We start from the raw sequence: 21,099 nt of genomic DNA on the forward strand, positions 1-21,099 counted from the left end.
TGCCCAATGCTAATGCGGTCAAGTTGAACTCTTAGACACGTCAGGAATACATTAGCTGTGAAGCTAGAGTTTGCTGGTCAGTGATGGATTTTTTTACTACCCCAAGAGAATCCTTTTAGCCATGCACAGAAGAAAAAGTACTCATACCACAAATAGTGGGTTACCCATGTGTGCAAACTAGGAGACATTTCATGTTAATATAAACTGTGACTCCTAGGTCTACTCTCCGGACAGACTTGACCAGATGCCTTGACCAAAGCTATAAAATAAAGCAATGTTGCAAGTAGTGACCTGCAAGCAGCATTGTGAGGTATAGGTATCACATTCCTTGTGAGGTGTACCTTTGAAACACTCCCTGATTTATCTCCTCCCCACCCCCATTCCTTGCTGGAATGCGCTAAAGTTTCCTGGATCACACTGTATCTTAGGGAGATTGTCATAATCATCTTTCTTAGTCTGACGCCTCTATTAAGATACTGACAGTGCAAAAAGCAGTGGGTGTAGGTGAGATCTGAGTGTGTGACTCTTCCCTTGTGAATCTGCAGTGAGAAACCATTGGCTGACCAGGGAAGTGTGGGATAAGAAAAAGAAGCTGGAGGTGGGGGATGACTCAAGCCAAGGTCCTTCACTCGGGCACCAGAAAATCATCTTAGAAGATAACTAAGCTCCCACACCTGTTGTTGTACTGCATCTTTATCTTCTTCTGTTGCTCCTAACAGCCATGTGTTCTTCACAGTCTTCACAGCTTCCGTCAGGGTCATCCCACACCACGAAAAGAGCAAAGCGAAGGAAATAATGAAAATGGTTATGTAAAAATACTAGTCACATGTTATAATCTAAATTTTGGCAACCCATTGATTTTGATACAAAACCATAACACAAGGCCCATGCAGATAATTTCATGTCAACAAAAATAGTTTTGTATACACAGCTATCTACCTTTGCTTAAAGATTACCAGACTTGTGACTTTGAAGATCCGGTGTCTAAAACCCTTACATCCTATGCTTGTCTTGAGGGTGGCTCTTTTTTAATTGTCAGTGTTCCTCTGTCTCCTCAGGCAAATTGGAGACAATCTGATTGTCCCTGGAGGTGTGAAGACCATCGAAGCCAATGGGAAGATGGTGATCCCTGGAGGCATTGATGTCCACACTCACTTCCAGATGCCTTACAAGGGAATGACCACAGTGGACGATTTCTTCCAAGGGACGAAGGCTGCCTTAGCGGGTGGCACTACCATGATCAGTAAGTCCCCAAACTAGACCTATTCCTGCTGGCCAAACGCCTGCCCTCCGTTAATACTAACACCAGACATACTTCTCTCAATTTGGTTTGTGAATTTATGTTCCTGGAGGTGGTTACTCTTAGGAAATCTGCCAACTCTCTGTAATTACCCAAAGGAGATCCATGAGTCTCATGACCCATGAAAGCAACTGAGAGATAAGTTGGAAAGAGTGATCACTGAGACTTGGGTATTAGCGGTCCTCGGTGAATTTAGTGTTGTTGGATCTTTGCTGTATTTTGACCATTTTGTATCTTTAAGGTTAGCAAAGCTGTGAGTGGTTTCCTTTACTTATTTTTGTTTTGTTTTGCTTCTGGTAACTACTAATTCTGAGGAAACTTGGGAAGTGGCATGTCCTTGGATTACTGAACCCATAGCATTCCAGGCAGCCCTTCCTGTCCCAAGGAATCTCAATGAACTGGGTCCTGGCCCGGAGCTAGCCTCAAACTCGGGAACAGAGCACTGTTTACTTAACATCATATTCCTCTACCCACAGGCACAGAGCAGCTTGAGCCAGAATTCCAGTCTGTCTTGACCTTCCTTTTGATTCAACCACTAGCAGCAGTCAAATTTAGATAGGATATAGAAACCCAGAAAAATTGCAACAAGCCATAAAAAGTGCAGTCCAGGGAGATCTGAGCTTTTCTTCCAGCTGATGGGAGGGTGTAAACTGACATCTGAGAAGCCATCTGTCCAGGAAAGCCCTCGTGTCCTTGAATACATGAGTAATGTAGCTGGGTGCATTTAAGTTCCGATCAGTGCACTTAGGCTCCTTTGACAGAGGAAACGCATGATCTTGGCTTTGGCTTGGCTGGTTGCCCTCTAGAGGAGGAATTGGGCCTGTTCTGCAGGTCTGTCTTGTTCCTCACACTTGGTCTAGTGAATGGGCAGAGGGAAAGTCAGAGATCTAGGTGAGGAATAAAGCTTACAAGGAGCCACAGATGCATGCTTGCCCTTCAGAAATAACTTATAGATTCTAGACATACAGAAAGCAAAGGATACATGCAACCCTATGTCATGTTAATGTGTAGTTTCCAATTTAACAAGAGGATCACAATACTTGTACCGTATTTCAAGCTGCCAGTTTTTACTAAGTCATGGATTGTGAATACCTTCCTCTTTTTTGTTCAATTCTACCACCGGTTTTGAAACGGACGTCTTTTGTCATTCTGTGAAAGTTTCTCTATGTTTTTAAACAAACTTCTAATTTTTTTCAACTTTAGTCCCTTGCAGTTTTTCATTTACATAAATGCATTAGCGAACATCCTAGAAGCTGACAGCTACAACATATTCCTAGGTATGATTTTTGGGCATAGGATAATTATTGAGTTAGGTCTAAAAAAATGTCCATATTTTTGATACATATTTCAATGTCAATCTCAGAATAGTTGAACCAATTTTATGCTTTAACTCAGCTGCCTTTGGGGCATTAGTGAGAATGGAGCTTTTGTTCAACCCTTACAATAGTAGCAGCAATTATGTAAAAATATGTAACATTCATGGATGCAGGGGGAAGAATTAGTTTGAACTCAAAGAAACTAATTCCTGTTAACTGTGGCCACTCGTGCCTGCAGTACATTGTAGACAGAGTTTCTGTCCCACCTGATTCCACAGCCCATCTGTTATTAATTATATTAATTATAGTATATTATAAACTGTTGGGCCTTTTAGCTGAAGCTAATTGTTAACTAACTCTTACAGCTTAAATTAACCCATAATTCTTGTTTATGTTTAGCCACATGACTTGGTGTCTTTTATCAGGGAGGCATCATCTTGCTTCCTCTGTGTCTGTGACTGCAGACTGAGTCTTTTCTTTTTCCAGAATTCTCCTAGTCTGTCATCTTGCCTATATTTCCTGCCTGGCTATTGGCCAATCAGCATTTTATTAAACCAAAATGAATGACAAATCTTTCAGGATACAAAAGTATTATCCCACAGCACTGCCTCTTTTTTTCTTTTCAAAACAAGAACTCTAAATCAAATTTCTTTTGTTTGATTTTTTTTTCCTGACCATTATCTATAACAACTTGTAACGAATACTCTAAACAAAGACAAACGTCTATAACCCATTTTTGGGGGGACAGAGGGTGTGGTTTCTGGGCTACTTCCTGGTGATTGGGGGTTATGGGCATACAAAGAAAATTTAGGATTATAGTCACGTCATGACTGCAGTATCCTGTGAAGTTTGATCATCTCATCCAGCAGTCTTGAAGCTGTTCTGGTGCAGAACTCAGAGGAAACTGCAAGAGAGGTCCTCTGAGATGTTGGATCATCTGAGCCATCTACTCTTATTGGAGATTCTTTAGGGGGTCTTCCTCAATCAAACCTGATTTTTCTTGACCCATAATTAATTTACAGCCTCTCATTTCCTGTGGAAACAAAGGCAAAACCTCTTCTTAAAAGTACCATATCTTTTGAATTAAATTTTGAAGTCAAGGCATTTTCAAAATATATAGGTGAGATTAATCCAGCAGTATTTATAATTGAATGTCTTTTAGCAGCTACTGCACCTTGATCAGCTGTCAAGGAATTAAAAGACAACACAACAGCATAAAGTATTTTCCATCTTTATATGTCTTTTTTTTTACTCTACTTGTTTTATTTTTATTTTTAATTTTTGGGTATTTATTTATTTATTTAAGATTTCTGTCTCTTCTCTGCCACCGCCTCCCATTTCCCTCCCCTTCCCCCAATTAAGTCCCCCTCCCTCTTCAGCTCAAAGAGCAATCAGGGTTCCCTGCCCTGTGGGAAGTCCAAGGACCACCCACCTCCATCCAGGTCTAGTAAGGTGAGCCTCCAAACTGCCTAGGCTCCCACAAAGGCAGTACATGCACTATAATTAGAGATCCTAGAGAAGCTAAATAAGAAGGAGAACCCAAAGAAAAACATATAGGCATCCTCCTGAATATAAACCTTCATCGGGCAATGAAAGGAGACGGAGACCCACATTGGAGCACGAGACAGAAATCTCAAGGTCCAAATCAGGAGCAGAAGGAGAGAGAGCACGAGCAAGGAACTCAGGACCGTGAGGGGTGCACCCACACACTGAGAGAATGGGGATGTTCTATTGGGAACTTACCAAGGCCAGCTGGCCTGGGCCTGAAAAAGCCTGGGATAAAACCGGACTCTCTGAACATAGCGGACAATGAGGACTACTGAGAATCCAAGAACAATTTTTAGGTTTTTTTTGAGACAGGGTTTCTCTGTTTTCTTTGACTGTCTTGAATCTCACTCTGGAGACCAGGCTGACCTAACTCACAGAGATCCACCTGCCTCTGCCTCACAAGTGCTGGGATTAAAGGTGTGTGCCACCACACCCAAATATTTTTCTTTTTTAAAAGGACTTTCTCTATCCTTTTTCTTTTCTCTTCCCAGCCTACGTATATTTTTTAAACATACTGTAAACCGCTTAGAGGTTTGTTTTTTGTTTTTATTTTTCTCTGAATGTGTCTTTTCTGTGTTTCTCTATCTTTTTCTCACGGCATGAGTCTTTCGTCTGCTAACTGACATGATTATAGTTAAAGTCAGGGCTTTGGTGGCTGGATCCACCTCATCCATGGTGTCCTGAGAGTCTAGCTTCATGGAGGAGGTACTGGTAGGAGCCATGTGTTTTTACCACAACTCTGTAGAGTTTCTAGGTCTGTGGCACCACCAAGAAGCATGCTAGTGGCTGCTCTTAAACAGCATTTAAGTGTTTGGGTGTGGGGACTCCTAAAAGAGCTGCAAAGTTTTTGCTGCTAACACTGAGTCAGGAAGCGTCTCTTAAAGGAGACACTCTTGCCTCCAGCAAACAGTGCCTACCCAAGAAAATGCTGCTACCAAGAAACCATGCTTAACTCTGTTTTTTTGGATTTTCTTTTTGTTTTGTGTGTGTGTGTGTGTGTGTCTAGAATTCCTTCCCAAGCTCTCTTAGGTTTTTGAGGGTGTGGTTGCCCCACGTTGGTCCCATCTGTAGTAGGAGTTTCTGTCCCACCTAGTTCCATAGCCACTCAGTGCCAAAGAAACACACAGAGGATTATATTAATTATAAACTGTTGGGCCTTTTAACTGAGGCTTATTATTAACTACCTCTTACAGCTTAAATTAACCCATAATTCTTGTTTGTGTTTAATCACATGACTTGGTATTTTTTATCAGTGAGCCACTCTCATCTTGCTTCCTCTGTGTCTGACTGGTGACTGCAGACTGAGCTTTTCCTCTTCCCAGAATTCTCCTAGTCTGCTGTTCCCCTATACTTCCTGCCTGGCTTTTGGCCAATCAGCATTTTATTAGACCAATATGAATGACAAGTCTTAGAGGGTACAAAAGCAATGCATCTAGAACTCTTTCTCTCCAGGGAAGGGAACACAACTTTTGTCACTAATGGAGACTCAGTCTCATGGCACGTACTCATCTAACACATATTAACGTTTAGTATGTGCCAGGTATCAGCAGCACTTTATATACATCTTATGACTTAATCACACAGCAAACTCAGAGGCAAACAGCTCTCATAACCTATATCTACTTAAAACCCATTTAAAGAAGAGAAAACTGAGGTTTCAGAAAGCTAATAATTTGTCCAAAGTCCTGATTTTAGATATCTAAATCACTGATATCTTCGAAGGCACCAAGATACAGAGGCTGCAAGAGGGAACACATTTGCCAGGTTTGGGGAAGAACCAAACTGTTCTGAGTTTGAACATCTGGCCCTCATCTTTCAGTTGACCATGTGTTACCCGAACCTGAGTCTAGCCTGACCGAGGCCTACGAGAAGTGGCGTGAGTGGGCTGATGGGAAGAGCTGCTGTGACTACGCTTTGCACGTGGACATCACCCACTGGAACGACAGTGTGAAGCAGGAAGTGCAGAACCTCAGCAGAGACAAAGGTGAGCCCAGCACGCTCTCCAGCCTCCTCCTGTGTCTAGGCTGCCATGTCCATCCTTCCCACAGTGTCCTGCTCATGTGAGTCACTCCCCTAGTTTAGAGACTGATCCCTTAAGCATGAGGGAGGGCTGAGTGTGGGGCTTTCTAGAGTGTGGGCATTCTATACTTTTATGCAGCTTCACTTACATTTAACAGGATCCTCTTGGGATAAGTAGTGTTAGTCACTTTGAAGATGGAAAACCACAGGGTCAGAGTAACTGCCCGGGATCACATTTGGTGAACAATAGAGCAATCCAGAGATGATGATCACCTCCAGGAATATCCTAGTTTTGTTTCTATTGCTGTGATTAAGCATCATGACGAAAAGCAACTAGAGGAGGAAAAGATTCGTTCATCATTGCTGAAAGTCAGAACATGAACTCAAGCAGGGCAGAAACCTAGAGACAGGAACTGAAGTACAAGGCTGGGAGAAGCAACACTTACTGGCTTGCTTCTCATGACTTGCTCAGCCTGCCTTCTTACAGCACATCGGACAGCCAGCCCAGGGATGGCACTGTCCACACTTAGCTGGTGCTTCCCACATCAACCGTAACAAATCAAGAAAATGCAGCACAGGCTTGCCCACAGGTAAAGGTATTTTCTCAGTCAAGGTTCCCTGCTCCAAAGTGACTGTAACTTGAATCAAGTTGACTTTAACCAGCACAATACAAGATTGCCAGTTTTGCAGAGGAAAAAACTGAGGCAAGGTGACTGATACTACCTGAAGTCACATCACTAAGAAAACTGAGAGCAAGAATTTCTAACCCAAGTCAGTTTTATTCAAGACCAAACTATTAATATTATTTAATAACGACATTCTCAAGAAAGGCAAAGATATGTCAGGAGCAAGGGAAAGATTGATCTTCTCGTTAGGAATGAAAATATGTTCCTGAGGTCCTGCAGTATGTCCCCAGCCTGTGTATGTGTGTGTGTGTGTGTGTGTGTGTGTGTGTGTGTGTGTGTGTATTGTTGGAGGGGGTCCTCTCACTGAGAAGATGATTCTAGTTTCTTAGATTCTTGTGTCTTCTGCTTCTCCCTATGTTCTGATCATCATATATTCAGCACCCACAGGAACATATATACTTATGAAAATATGTAAGGGGATTTAGGAACTCAGAGATGGATAAGCCTCTGCTGAAGGCCCAGTGCAAAAGGAAGCAGTCCAAGGAAAGGCAGCAGCATGGATGCTGAAAGCACCTGACCTGTCTGGTCACTGTGCAAGGACTTCAGGAGAACGTGGTGTATCTATATGGAGAGGAGAGTATGCTCCCTTAGAGATATATTTTTCTTTCTATCCCTGCTGCACCCCATAAATCCCAACCCTTGGTTACACAAAACACGCCCTTAGCCCCTCCCCCTTCTTTTTTTATCTGTCAATAGAAAATTTAGTACTTTAACCAGCACACAGGGTCTGGGTCATTCTAAGGATGACTTAGAGGCTTTTGGAAAGGGGAATGTTGTGGATATCTTCCCTGAGCTGACCCATGCTGTGTAGGGACATTCTTGAACTATAAATCACTTTTGGCTGGGGCAACTGTGAGCTAAGTTGACCCTAATTGTTCAACCAAAATTATTTTCCTTTCCTCAAAATGATTTTCTGTTCTACCATCCCACCTACCTATTTCTTTTGAGAGAAAATCAATAGATCTTTCCCTATAATGCTGATGGCTTAGGTATTTAAGTACAAGGCATGAATTCCTATCTGTCCCCATTTGCTTCAGTAGTTCACTGAGGCCAGGTTTCACATCTCTTTTTGTTTCTACATTTGAAATTTAGGTAGTGTTATGTGGAAGAGTCAGTCTTAGTTGATGTTGTGTTGCTGTGACAACATCATGATCAAGGCAACTTCCAGAAAACATTTAGCTGAGGCTGGCTCACAGTCTCTGAGGTTTACAGCATCTTCGTCGTGGTGAAAGGCATGGCAGCATGCAGGCAGATCTGGTGCTGGAGAAGGAGCTGAGAGTTCTACATCCAGATCAGCATGCAGGCAGATCTGGTGCTGGAGAAGGAGTTGAGAGTTCTACATCCAGATCAGCTTGCAACACGAGGAGAAAGACACTGCGCCTGGCTTGACCATTTGAAACCCCAAAGCCTACCCAGACTGACACATTTCCTCCAAGGCCACACCTACTCCAACAAGACCACACCTTAATCCCTGTTACTAATCCCCACAACCTAATGACCAAGCAATCAAGTAACTGAACCTGTGGGAGCATTCCTGTTCAAAGCACCACAATGAGTATATAGTCAGCACCCTTTTATTATAAAAATCCAGAGTATTTCTAGGTTAAAAAAACTAAATTTATTCTTTTACCCATTTTTCCCCCTAGATAGGGAGACACAGTTCCTCTGTGTAGTTTGGCTGTGCTGGAACTCACTCTGTAGAGCAGGCTAGCCTTGAACTCATAGAGATCCACCTGCCCTTGACTCTCAGATTAAATTTCAGACTGTTGAGATTAAAGGTGTGTGCCACAACCACCCGGTTTATTCTTGAAGTAAATTATAGAGAATGGAGGGTAAATAACATACTCACAAAACATGCATACACTCTGTGTATGTGTGCATGCCTCTGTTCATGTGCTGCATATGGCTGTATTCAAAAGTACAGTTTCAGTAACAGAAAATACATAATGTAGTATATGTCTGCTATGTCTTAGAAACAAATAGTTAGGGATTGAGAGATATAGGATTCAGGTTTTATTTTATTTTGATATAGGGCCTTACTGACTGACCTGATACTTTTTATGTAGTCCAGTCCACATCAAACTTATGTGGTATAACAAGGGATAGAAAGAATAATTCATGGGAATCTTTCTGTCTCTGCTTCCCCAGTGATAGGATTAAATGCTTGTCCCGTCACCCAGACATCACTCAGAAGAAGTTTTTAATGTTAGTTTTAATGTCGTCTTTCTCTTAGGCACCTCACCCTCCAACCTAGTATATAACCAGTCGTTCACCAAATAGTGAAATATGCCCATTCCCATGAAGACCAAATGCTTGCCTCCCAGGGACTAAAACCCTTTAAAAAGTGTTGCCTCCTTTGGTGGTGATCCGCTACCTGATGAGGAGGGAGTTGTGTTTCCAATGTATAGGGAGGAAAGGGAAGCCCAGAAGTTAAGCATTCCCAACTCATTGTAGTACATGGTGCATCCAAGTGTTGCAACCCCTGGTGTCTAGGCACAGCTGGTGTGCTATTGTGATTTCCTTGGTGTCTGCTTCCCCGAACAAACTGAAAGTTATTGATCTTCTGAATTGGAGTGCTGGGAACTGGGGTTAGCAAAGGATACAGAAGGCAACATAATTCTTCAAGGAAACAGTATATGAACTATTGATTTTATAGGGCAAATGATGGCATGATAAGATGGGGCATTCAGAATGTCTCCCTTCTGTTGGGCAGGCACCTGATCTGTGTGCTCAGGGCCAATGGATGAAAGCCATGAGAAGTGGCAGTGATATTAATGTCGTCTTTTTCCTGATTTCCTTCCTTCCCTTGTCTTGCAGGTGTTAACTCCTTCATGGTTTACATGGCCTACAAGGATCTATATCAAGTGTCAAACACAGAGGTAGCAACCCATTTGGCTGTGTTGTTTGGATTATCTGCATGCATGGGTTTCCTACTGTTGCTGATGACCTTTGCCCTAGAAAAATGGGTCATCTTGCTTACTGTGGAGGGTCGTGATATCAGGCTGTCTACTGACGAATGAAGTGGCTTATTTCTTGCACTGCATTTTAAAGAAGTTAATGGGCAAAGCAGAGAGGAACTTGAATTTCTACTAGCAACAGTTGTCTTGAAGTATAAGGGGAAAGTTCTTGTCTCCAAACTGCTCACAAACCTGGTGAATATGTGTAGTTCTCTGCTTCATAAGGCCAGGCGGGCTTCCTGCTATTGGTACCAGCTTGACTGTAACCATTGGCCTGCCCCAAGGAAGTCATGGGTACACTTTGATAGATCGGGAACAATCAGGGGAATTGTAAGAAATTAGTATTCTTACCTTCTAGGTGGAGAGTAAAGGTATGTTTGTCTTAAGAGGTTCAGATTAAGAGACTGAGTATTTTATTAGCTTTGTCCAGGCTGTAGGGGGCTTGTGGAGGGAGCAGTGGTAAAGAAGGTAAAGAATTCTGAAACTCTGCCTCAGTTCTGAGGGAAATTACTCCATGAGAGTTGGATGCCAGGGAGACTTTTTAGATATTGGTCCTGTCTGTTTAAGTCTAGAAAAGTCTTTCACAGAAACAGAGCCTCCTAAAATGTCTTTTTTTGTTGTGTTTTGTTTTGCTTTTGTTTGTTTTGTTTTAATTTGATTATGAGATAGGATTTCTCTGTTCAAGCCCTGGAACTTGCTCAGCAGACCAGACTGGCCTCAAACTCAGAGATCAGCCTGCCTCTGCCTCCCCAGCACTGCCTCCGCCTTGCTAAAATGTCTTTTGACTACATTCCTCTCTGGTTTACAGCATTGTTTCTACTCTGGTTTTAGTAATTGTCCTTTATGTGAGGTTGTAACTTTCTATTTCAGCTCTATGAGATCTTCACCTGCCTGGGAGAGCTGGGGGCCATTGCTCAAGTACATGCCGAAAATGGAGACATCATTGCCCAGGTAACATCATGGAGCAAGCCTTGTGTGTGTGTGAGCTTGGGTCTGCATCCCATCCATTTCCTCTCTTCAACATGATTTGAACGCCCCAAGTGCTCAAGACTACCATCAACACATAGCTAAAGCCAAAATCCATGCTAAAAACCCTCACAGCTCTGGGCTCACCCTTGTAATCCCAACACTGGGCCTACAGAGGAAGAAAGATCATCAAATGTTCACAGTCCTTAGCCGTGATCGTGAGCTTTGTGTTTCTGGCTGTAAACAGTGTATCTTAAAGAGTTAGTCTTCAGCTGCACAGTGGTGGCTCATGACTTTATTCCCGGCACTTGCAGACAGAGATTGGCTGAGTTATTCGAGTTCCACGCCAGGGCTACACAAAGAAACCAGTTCTGGGGGTGGAGGTGGGGGTAAAAGGATTAATCTTCAAGGTCAAGTAGTGATCCACTTCTTTAATCCAGTAACCCAGGAGGCAGAGGTTTAGAGGCAAGTGAATTCCTGTGAATTCCAGGCCAATTAAGGCTGCAGAAAACCAAAACCCAAACAAAAAAGAATTAATCTTCACAGAGTTACTAATCTTACAGGACTTTTTTTTTTAAAAAAAAAAAATAGTTTGCCTGATGTCCTCCTCTCCTGTTGCTAATTTTGAGACAGCACCTCCAGCTCAGTTATTTATTTAGTTATGAAGACAGGTATGTCTAAAAGTGGCCTACTAAGTTTTCCCTCCCTAACAGAGTTTACACCTAGAAACTTCCGAATGGAGTAGAATGAAGACAGTGGGTGTGATCTTGGCTGTCCACCTAACTGCATCTAGAAACAACTCAAACAAATTCCTGAGCACTTTAATGTAGGGTTCTCTCTCTCCCTCCTCCCCTTACCTTGCCACTTCCCCCAACTCCCAGACCTCCAAACTTGAGACAAGACTGATCCCTGATCTTTCCACGTACCCACCCAACCCCACCCTTGCAGCTTTGCACCCAGAGATACCATTGGCTCTAATGGGATTAAAGGTGTGTGCTACCACACCCAGCCACCAAGGATTTTCATTGGAGGAGGGAGACAGACCCCGCCTCAATGTGGGCGGTATCTTCTGGTGGCCGCACAGATAAAAGGACAGGACGCACTGGCAGGAAACCTTCCTTTGAGGCCGCTTACCCTTGCTCTGGCTGGGAAGTTGCCCTATCCAGTGACTCGGCCTTCTTTAACCGATAATTGGACCAAGTTTTTTGGGGGATTTCAACAAAAATCGAAGACTGAAAGACCATAGCACACCAGGATAACTTCCAGCCTTTGACGCCAGGTTGGAAATCTGCTGGGAAGTCGAGCTTCCTGGACGAAACAACTCCGGGATTGTTGGCCTCTCCAGAATAAGAGAGACATTGAGGCTTTGACTTCCCAGATATATCCTGATTTGTGAAGTCAAGACTGCTTCTACAGGGTTTAGGCCATGGCACAGATGTACCAGCACCAAGACCCCAATTTTTACAACACCGTACAAGCAGAAATAGAGGTGGAAATCGAGGATGAGCCAGGGACTGTGCCGGCAGAAGAAACACACAGTTTCGGTGAAAGTGCACTAGGCTCCTTCATAGAGGAACCCAGGTACCAAGGTATCCCCAACCAGCAGGGTGGTATGAATCTTGTGATCTACATTTGTTTTTCCATCACCAACCCGAACCAAGGGAGCTACCAAAGTCCAGGAGAGCTACAGTTGGAGGGGAAGGAGACCTCAGTTGCCGGAGTCCCACAACCCGCTGAAGTCCCAGAGTTTGCTCAAGAACCAGAGTGCACTCAAGTCCAATATTGCCCTGAAGTCATAGAGTGGGTTCAAGTCCCAGAGTGGGCTCAAGTCCAATATTGTGCTGAAGTCCCAGAGTGGGCTCAAGTCCAAGATTTCTCTCAAGTCCAAGATTGCTCTCAAGTCCAGGATTGTGCTGAAGTCCTAGAGTGGGCTCAAGGACAAGAGCGCTCCCAAGTCCAAGATTTCTCTGAAGTTATAGTGTGGCCTGAAGTCCCAGAGTGGGCTCAAGTCCAAGATTGCTCTCAAGTCCAAGATTGCTCTCAAGTCCAGGATTGTGCTCAAGTCCCAGAGTGGGCTCAAGGACAAGAGCACTCTCAAGTCCAAGATTTCACTGAAGTTATAGTGTGGCCTGAAGTCCCAGAGTGGGCTCAAGTCCTAGAGTGGGCAGAAGTCTCAGAATGCTCTCAAGTCCAAGATTGCTCTCAAGTCCAGGATTGTGCTCAAGTCCAGGATTGTGCTGAAGTCCCAGAGTGGGCTCAAGGACAAGAGCACTCTCAAGTCCAAGATTTCTCTGAAGTTATAGTGTGGCCTGAAGTCCCAGAGTGGGCTCAAGTCCTAGAGTGGGCAGAAGTCTCAGAGTGCACACAAGTGCAAGATTGCACTCAAGTCCAAGATTGCTCTCAAGTCCAAGAGTGCTCTGAATTTCAAGAGTGCTCTGAAGTCCCACTGTCTGCCAGAGTCCCACATCCCCGGAGGAACAGTCGACCACGGATCTGCAGGGGTGTCACATCCTGGCAGCTGAGCGAACTGGAGCGAGTTTTTGAAAACCATCCGTACCCTCATGAGATCACAAAGAAGGACCTAGCAAGGCGCTTGTATATGAAACCATCTGAAGTGCACAGTTGGTTTAAGAAGCGAAGAGCTAAGTATAGGAAAAATCAAAGATTACAAATGGTCAAGCGTGCCCCTGATGGTACCTTTGAGATTTCTCACTAAAGCATTTAGAGGAGACCTGGACTGCCATCCAACTCCAGGTGTTATTACTGCTGACCTTTTCCCATCAGTTGAAGGTCAGCAATAGCTGATAGGGAGACCCTGATTTAGAATATACCAGGATACTAAAGCAAACCAAACAAAACACTGAAATAAACACAAGAGTCTAATAGTCTGTAGACTATTAGAAGACAGAATAAAATAATAGTAGAGAGAGCGCAAGGGCTGAAAACAAGGAGAAACTAGAAGATTCCTGGCAACCAAGCTGTATTAGAACGGACTTTTTCAGACTAAGCCCTTCCTTGAGCAGGGCAGGGTCTTAGCTGGAAACAAGCCAAAGCTCCCCAGCATACAATATCATAAGGTGGCATTTTTCTGAAGCAGGAAATCTGATCCAAGACTGCAGATCACACAGCATCTGAGCTCAGAGGTTGTGTGTCTGGGGGACCCTTGCTCTGAGTGTCCCACAGTGCAGCTGTTGGGATTTCAGAGACTCAGCAACATCTTAAGAGTGGAGGAACTGAGCTAAGTGTGCAATTTCCTCTGACTTATGACCAGAATGTTCTTTCTTCCCGGGTCTCCCCCATATCCAGACTTCAGGAAATATTGTTTTTCACAGAGGGCACAGTTGCCTTGAATTCAGGGGATGGCCCCACGGATGTTAGAACTGTCCATCCTCCCTTTTCTCCATGTGTTCAGCTCAGCAGCCAAAGGTCCCAGCTCTTCTTCTGCTTCGAGGAAATCCAAACTCCTGCTTCTATTTCAGGACCGTGGCTATAAGGCTCAAAGTCAAAAAGCACCACTTTCCCCTTGTGGCTCCTCAACACAGATGCTCCCTGGGTCCTCTTCATCCTACCCTTTCCCGACCTTGGGAAGATCTGTTCTCCATCAGGAGAAAGAAATGGTCCATTTTTTTCTATTTGGACGAGTTTCTGGTGTGTATTAGATTCAGCTTTAGCTGAAGATTATATCGCACCATCTAAATGAAGACAGCTGCTATCCTCAGAGTTTCTTGCTCTCCTTCTGCAAAAGCAAGAGCCAAGTAAAATCTCCTTTGCGTACAAACAAGGACAATTTTCAAGCCTTTCCAATTCCAAGCTAGACTGAGCTTTCTTAAATTTGCCGTTGAGAAATATCCCTGTGTGGACAGGAACACGTAGCTCCTTCTCCTCACTGAAGTCTCTGCCCTTGCCTTAGACAAAGAAAATCACAGAAAATTACACACTGGTCAAATACAGAGTTCTGATGCCTCCTCGGTGGGTCTACCTACAATACAGCTCCTGCACCCAAGACTCAAGGAACACGAGGAATCAGAAAGCTTGTCAGAACCAGTGGAATAGGAAGTCTGATATGAGACTGTGTCTCCCAGAATGACAGGAAAGTTCTCTCATGATGTCACACATTGCGGCGCCCAAAAGCGGAGCTGAACATGAACCCTGATAGATTTGGAAACTCAGAAGGGCAAGCTTGCATGGCTTCTTAACCCTAAGCAAAGACTACACACAACCAGTGACTGCAGAGAAAAGGAGAGTTTGTCTCTCCCTGGATGAGTCCCTAACTGGTTGTCCAATGCCAAATAGTTAGCCTTAAAATTATGTACATACAAGATTTTTGTACTTATGTATATGTAATATATGCAGTTAAACAAAAAGCGGCCAAGGGGCAATGGATTTGGAAGGGACTGAGGGGTGGGAATATGCGAGGGGTTGGAAGGAAGAAAGTAAAGGGAAGAAATAATGTATTCATATTTTAATTAAAATAAACAAATAAAATTTTTTTTTAAAAAAGAACCTTGAGTCTGTTGAATTCAAAATAAGGCCCGTTTCCTCTGTGGAGCAAGGCACAGCTGTGCTGTGACCAGAATAGTGAAGTCATGGTTCTGATGTACACTTTGAAACAGTGTGTTTCCAGAGTGTGACCTTGATAATGTGGCTGCATCCTGTGTTAACAAAGGTAACCAGGATAGAGGTCATCTAAAGCAGAAGATACTTAGTTGTCAACCTTAGTCTTTATGTGCCTCATCAGGGAGGACTCTTACTGGAGTTTGGAAGAAAATATGTCTAGGATTCAATCAATGAGAAGGGCCAGAAGACAAAATGGCTGTGGTTCAATAGAAAAATAGGCCCACCTATGAGGGTTTTAGAGAATTTACTGTGTGTCTGATATAGTGCTGACTTTTTCCTACTGCTCCCCCCTCCCCTTTTTTTGACATAGGGTTTCTTTGTTTACCCTTGATTGTCTGGGAACTCACTTTGTAGACCTGGTTGGCCTCGAACTCGGAGATTCCCTCCACCTCTGTCTCCCAAGCACTGGGATTAAAGGCAGGTGACACAAAGCCCAGCTTCCTGTTCCCTTTTTAGTTTGTCTGGGATCCAAACCCACCCTCAATTAATCCTGAGACACCCCCAGAGGTATGCCTTACTAATCTGTTTTCCCAGGTGATCATAGATCCAATCAAGTTGACCTGGGAAGGCAAACCAAGAGGCTTAACTAACACGTGCAAGCATTTCCTTATCCCTCCTCTTAAATCTGCATTACTAACAATAAAACAGAGGTTCTTTCCAGCCCCTAGGAATCCCTTTGCACTAACTCTGCCTCACAGGTAGCAGGTGAAACAGGCTTGTCCCAGTTGACACCCCTCCTGAATTACCGCGCTCTCCCAGGCCATTAGGCTGGGATCACTGGAGCAGAGGTTCTAAGGAACCAGCTATACTTTCAGGGTGCAACTGCACATAATGGCAGCCTAGGGTTACCCCTAACTGTGTTCACCAGCCTCTTGCTTCTCTGTAAAATTCATGACTCTGAGCATAATTAAGAGTCCGCCACAAGAAACATGGCCTTTCTGTCCTGCTACAATGTACATAACATTTTCCTAAACAGTAACTCAGGTAAGATGATCACCAGTCATGATTCCATCTGGTTGAGTTCTGTATCCATACATCTGTATCCATACAGCCATACATCCATACATGGGTTCATGGATTTAAAATAACAAACCCATGGGCAGTTATTAAAATGTGAGGTATCAGAATGTGACAGAGTAGCTTCTCCTTAGTTCAGAATAGGACTGACAATCTGCACCTGGACTAAAGCAGCCCAAATGACCCTGATAGAGAGGGCAGGTGACCACATGCTGGGGAATCTGGCCTAAACTGTGAGCTACATTGCCTTAGTCCAGGTGCTTAACCCAGAGCATAGCGTGGAGCAAACGTCAACACCTTTTATTGAATAGAAACAGCTAAATTCAAGACTGAAATCAGGCAAGAGGGGTGTTCTGGGGAGCTGGGTCTGAAGAGTCAGTGACATTTGATTGGTAATGTATAGGAAACACGAACACTTTTTTATTGATTTTTATTGAGCTATACATTTTTCTCTGTTCCCCTCCCTGCCTCTCCCCGCCCCCTTCCACCCCTCCCCCACGTCCCCATGCTCCCAATTTACTCAGGAGATCTTGACTTTTCCTACTTCCCATGTAGATTAGAGCTATTTATGTCTCTCTTATGGTCCTCATTGTTGTCTAAGTTTCTGGGATTGTGATTTGTAGGCTGGTTTTCTTTGCTTTATGTTTAAAAACCACTTATGAGTGAGTACATATGATACTTGTTTTTCTATTGGTCTGGGTTACCTCACTCAAACTAAAGTTTTCTAGCTCCATCCATTTTCCTGCAAAATTCAAGATGTCGTCATTTTTTTCTCCTGTGTAGTACTCCGTTGTCTAAATATACCACATTTCATTATCCATTCTTTGGTAGAGGGGCATTTAGGTTGTTTCCAGGTTCTGGTTATGACAAACAAAGCTGCTATGAACATAGTTGAGCACATGTCCTTGTGGCACGATTGAGCATCCTTTGGATATATACCCAAAAGTGGTATCACTGGGTCTTGAAGAAGGTTGTTTCCTAATTTTCTGAGAAATTGCCATACTGACATCCAAAGGGGCTGTACCAGCTTGCATTCCCACCAGCAATGCAGAAATGTACTCTTTTCTCCATAACCTCTCCAGCATAAGTTGTCATCAGTGATTTTGATCTTGGCTATTCTTACAGGTGTAAGATGGAATCTCAGAGTTGTTTTGATTTTCATTTCTCTGATGACTAAGGATGTTGAACATTTCCTTAAATGTCTTTCATCCATTTTAGATTCCTCTGTTGAGAGTTATCTGTTTAGGTCTGTACTCCAATTTTTTTTATTAGATTATGTGTTCTTTTGATGACCAATTTCTTGAGTTCTTTGTATATTTGGAGGTCAGACCTCTGTCTTACATGGAGTTAGTGAAGATCTTTGCCCATTCTCTAAGCTGTCATTTTGACTTGTTGAGCACGTCCTTTGCTTTAAAGAATCTTTTCAGTTTCAGGAGGTTCCATTTATTAATTGTTTCAGTGTCTGTGCTGCTGGAATTATATTTAGGAAGTGGTCTCCTATGCCAATGCATTCAAGTGTACTTCCCAGTTCCTCTTCTCTAAGGTTCAGTGTGGCTGGCTTTATGTTGAGGTCTTTGATCCATTTGGACTTGAGTTTTGTGCATGGTGGTAAATATGGGTCTATTTTCATTCTTCTACATGTTGATATCCAGTTATGTCAGCACCATTTGTTAAATAGAAACATGAACACTCTGAACTATCTTCCTTTTAATAGAATTGAGCCAGTTAACTTTTTGAAGATTCAACTTGACCATTCCAAATGTGGAATTATATACTTATGCAACATATAAATTTTATTCTCCCCGCCCTTGAGTGTATCTTAGCCCAGAGCATACTTTTCACAATTCTTGGCTGCAATCATCTAAGAACTTTCTTCTTTTTGTTTTTTCTTATTTTAGGAGCAGGCCCGGATGTTGGAAATGGGGATAACTGGCCCCGAAGGTCATGTTCTGAGCAGACCAGAAGAGGTGGGTTTCATGAATTAGAGCATTAAGGTCAGACAAGGAAAAGCCAAGATGGCGATGGGGGTTCTTTTTTACTGGTATTTTCTAGTGAAATTGACAGGCACAGTCCTAGCCTGCCACTCACTTTACATGTGGAGTGTTTCTGTTTGACCCTGATATACTGAGCCACATCTGCACATAGTGGAGACACGAGCCTTGCTGGACAGTGATAGAATCTATGAGCACCAGCTAGCATGGTTTCTCACCTCTGCTCTTCAGTTGCAGGACACTCCCTGGGCCTTCAGTAGGAGTGCTGAATGTCTAAGGCTTTGTTCATCATTGTGAAACTGGGGACAATCTTATGCACTCTCTCATATTGCTTGCTCTGAGTCTTGCAAAACATAGACAATATGGATAGGAGCTTTAGGAGACTTTTCATAGGTGTTATGCCTATTGCTGATTGTGGTCAGGGTTGGAAAATTTCCATTCCTGAAATGAATGAGGGTATGTGTCTGCAGAGCCAGTAAAATGTGACTAGTGCCTAATTCCTATTTCTTACATCAGCAGTTCCTTCTGTTGACATGGGGCTCAGAGCCTGAAATTAATAATGGCCCACCAATCTGAAAGCCAGGTGGTGACCAATCAGTGTTCCTCATGTCAGTGAAGCTAATCCTGTTATGCCAGACTCCACAGAAGAACCAGAACCTAAAGATTTTGTTCTTTCCTCATCTCATTTAGAGCCTGTTAAAAAAATTAAATGTTATACAAATATAGAAAAAATTTCCTCTTACAAGGAGGCAATACATTTTCACAAGCTGAATACACTTGATCAGGGTATCAGGCCAGATTTCTAGGGGTTTCCAATTGATACCAGAATGATAAATGATGAATTAATTATAATTAAAATTAACAATTGACATTCCAGTCACATACAACATTCTTGAAGGAAAAAAAAATCTGTGCCCTAATAATTCCAGGCCTTTTCTCAGGAATACTGATTTTTGGCAGTGCTAACTGCATGCATTGTCTCAGTAATTCTTGCTGCTTGTCAGGGTTGTGGTGCTGTGTGGGTCAAGAAGCTGAAGCTTCGAGAAAATGAACCCCAGAGCTGACCGTGTTTAATGAACTGGAAAATCATTTCTATGGTATCAGCTGGCCATAGTGGTCGCCACTGTTTGTGAAACTGTAAATGCTGGTCGCTGGAGCGATGTGCTGGCGAGACAGATTTCTGTGGCCACAGCCAGGGGATTTCACAGTATAGTCTATTTTTGTTCCTTGGTTTGTTTTTTCAACCTCACTCCACCCCCACCACCTCAACCTTTCCCGGTCCCATCGCCTTTTTAGTAAGAAGTCCACTTAGCTGTAAATCTCTACGAGTAAAACAGAAAAGTGATGCAACTTTCTAAAGATAGTCACGTCGTGGAAGTGCAGCAGACTCTGCAGGGCTGGGAGGCAAGGAGATCAAAGGGGCCAGGACTGAGGTCATGGGGCTGCTGAAGTGGTCAGCAAAGGCATAAAGGGGGAGTGAGCACAGGCAGAGCCAGCTGCTCTTCAGTTCAAAGCTCACCCAGATGTAGTCTCAAGTGATACTGTTCAGAAATGATAACCAGAGCCACAGAGCATAATCTCCAGGGTGCAGTGTCTGGGGATGTCAGAGGGCTTCACCTGCACCTAGGAGCCTTCCAGAGGATGCCAGCTCAGCCAACTCAGCTACTCAAGCCCACTGAACCACAGTCACCATGGAGTGACTGGCTTGCATCATGCGGCCACTAGACATCTGTAAGCTATTTGGAGCGTATTTTTTTAAGTGTTGTTCTGTGGAAGCTAACCCAGAAAGTCATATGCATATGGCTGATGATTCAATGAGAAATCACCACTGTCTCCACTCCATTCTGAACAGGATTTGCTCGGGGTTTGGGCAATAGCAGCCTTCGCATTGGTCAGAAACCGTGATCCACAATCACACCAACAGTCACTGTTCTGGGCACTAATTTTTCAAAAGGATTAATCATTTAATCCATTTAATCTTTGCAACAGCCATAGATGCCAGGACTTGCTATTCCTCCCACTTAGACCCGGCAGCCCTGGGTGGTTGAGTGATAGAAGTAAGGTTACCTGGTCTGTACATGGAAGAACCAGGATTCACCTCAGTCCACCCAAGAGAACCTGAGCTCTCAGATTCCACTTGGTTAATCAAATATGGGGAAATCCATTGCTTCTTGTGTATTAAGTACAGCTGGATTAGTTGGCATATTTGAAAACATAAACTCTACATGGAAGTAGGTTGGAAGAGATCAACAAGAAGAACGGTGTTTGTGCTCTGGGGTTTGGCTCATTCTCATAATAAATCCTTCATAGCACAGTTTGCTCTCCCCAGTGCTGCAGGAAAGGACTTGAGGGCCTTGGGTGCCTCACTGTCTTTCCTGGAGACTGTAGACCTGTTGATGTGACTGTGTTTTCCCAAAGACGTTGCCCTGAGATCCCGGAGTAGAGGCTTCTATTTGGGGAGGGGAGAGAGGCAGTGCTCTCAACACAGCCCTGTGCTAGCCTCTGTGTTAGCCCTGTGCTAGCCTCTGTTGAGGGACGGAGGAGGCACTGAGTCACCCAGGAAAGTAACACAAGCAGGAGTGGGGAGGCCAGCATCTGAGAAGAAGATTCAAGCCATGAAATTTCAGATCCTCCTGGCCATGAAATTTCCGATCCTCCTGGATGGCGCGTAACCTCTGCATA

The 21,099-nt window shown here is 43.6% G+C and overlaps 1 protein-coding gene across 2 annotated transcripts in view; it reads left to right on the plus strand.

The window, feature by feature from the left end:
- LOC121453416 (dihydropyrimidinase-related protein 3) overlaps nt 1-21,099 on the plus strand; it is a 113,005-nt gene that overhangs the window by 75,117 nt on the left and 16,789 nt on the right. For both annotated transcript variants that reach the window (XM_041660168.1, XM_041660169.1), the window contains exons 3-7: nt 1,059-1,243; nt 5,984-6,148; nt 9,687-9,748; nt 10,697-10,777; nt 18,325-18,393. In XM_041660168.1, coding sequence (XP_041516102.1) covers nt 1,059-1,243; nt 5,984-6,148; nt 9,687-9,748; nt 10,697-10,777; nt 18,325-18,393 — 562 coding nt within the window. The remainder of the gene's footprint in view (nt 1-1,058; nt 1,244-5,983; nt 6,149-9,686; nt 9,749-10,696; nt 10,778-18,324; nt 18,394-21,099) is intronic.

The sequence above is a fragment of the Microtus oregoni genome, unplaced genomic scaffold (genome assembly GCF_018167655.1).
Source record: "Microtus oregoni isolate MIOR12 unplaced genomic scaffold, Mior012 000011F_ref0000422, whole genome shotgun sequence".
NCBI lineage: Eukaryota > Metazoa > Chordata > Mammalia > Rodentia > Cricetidae > Microtus > Microtus oregoni.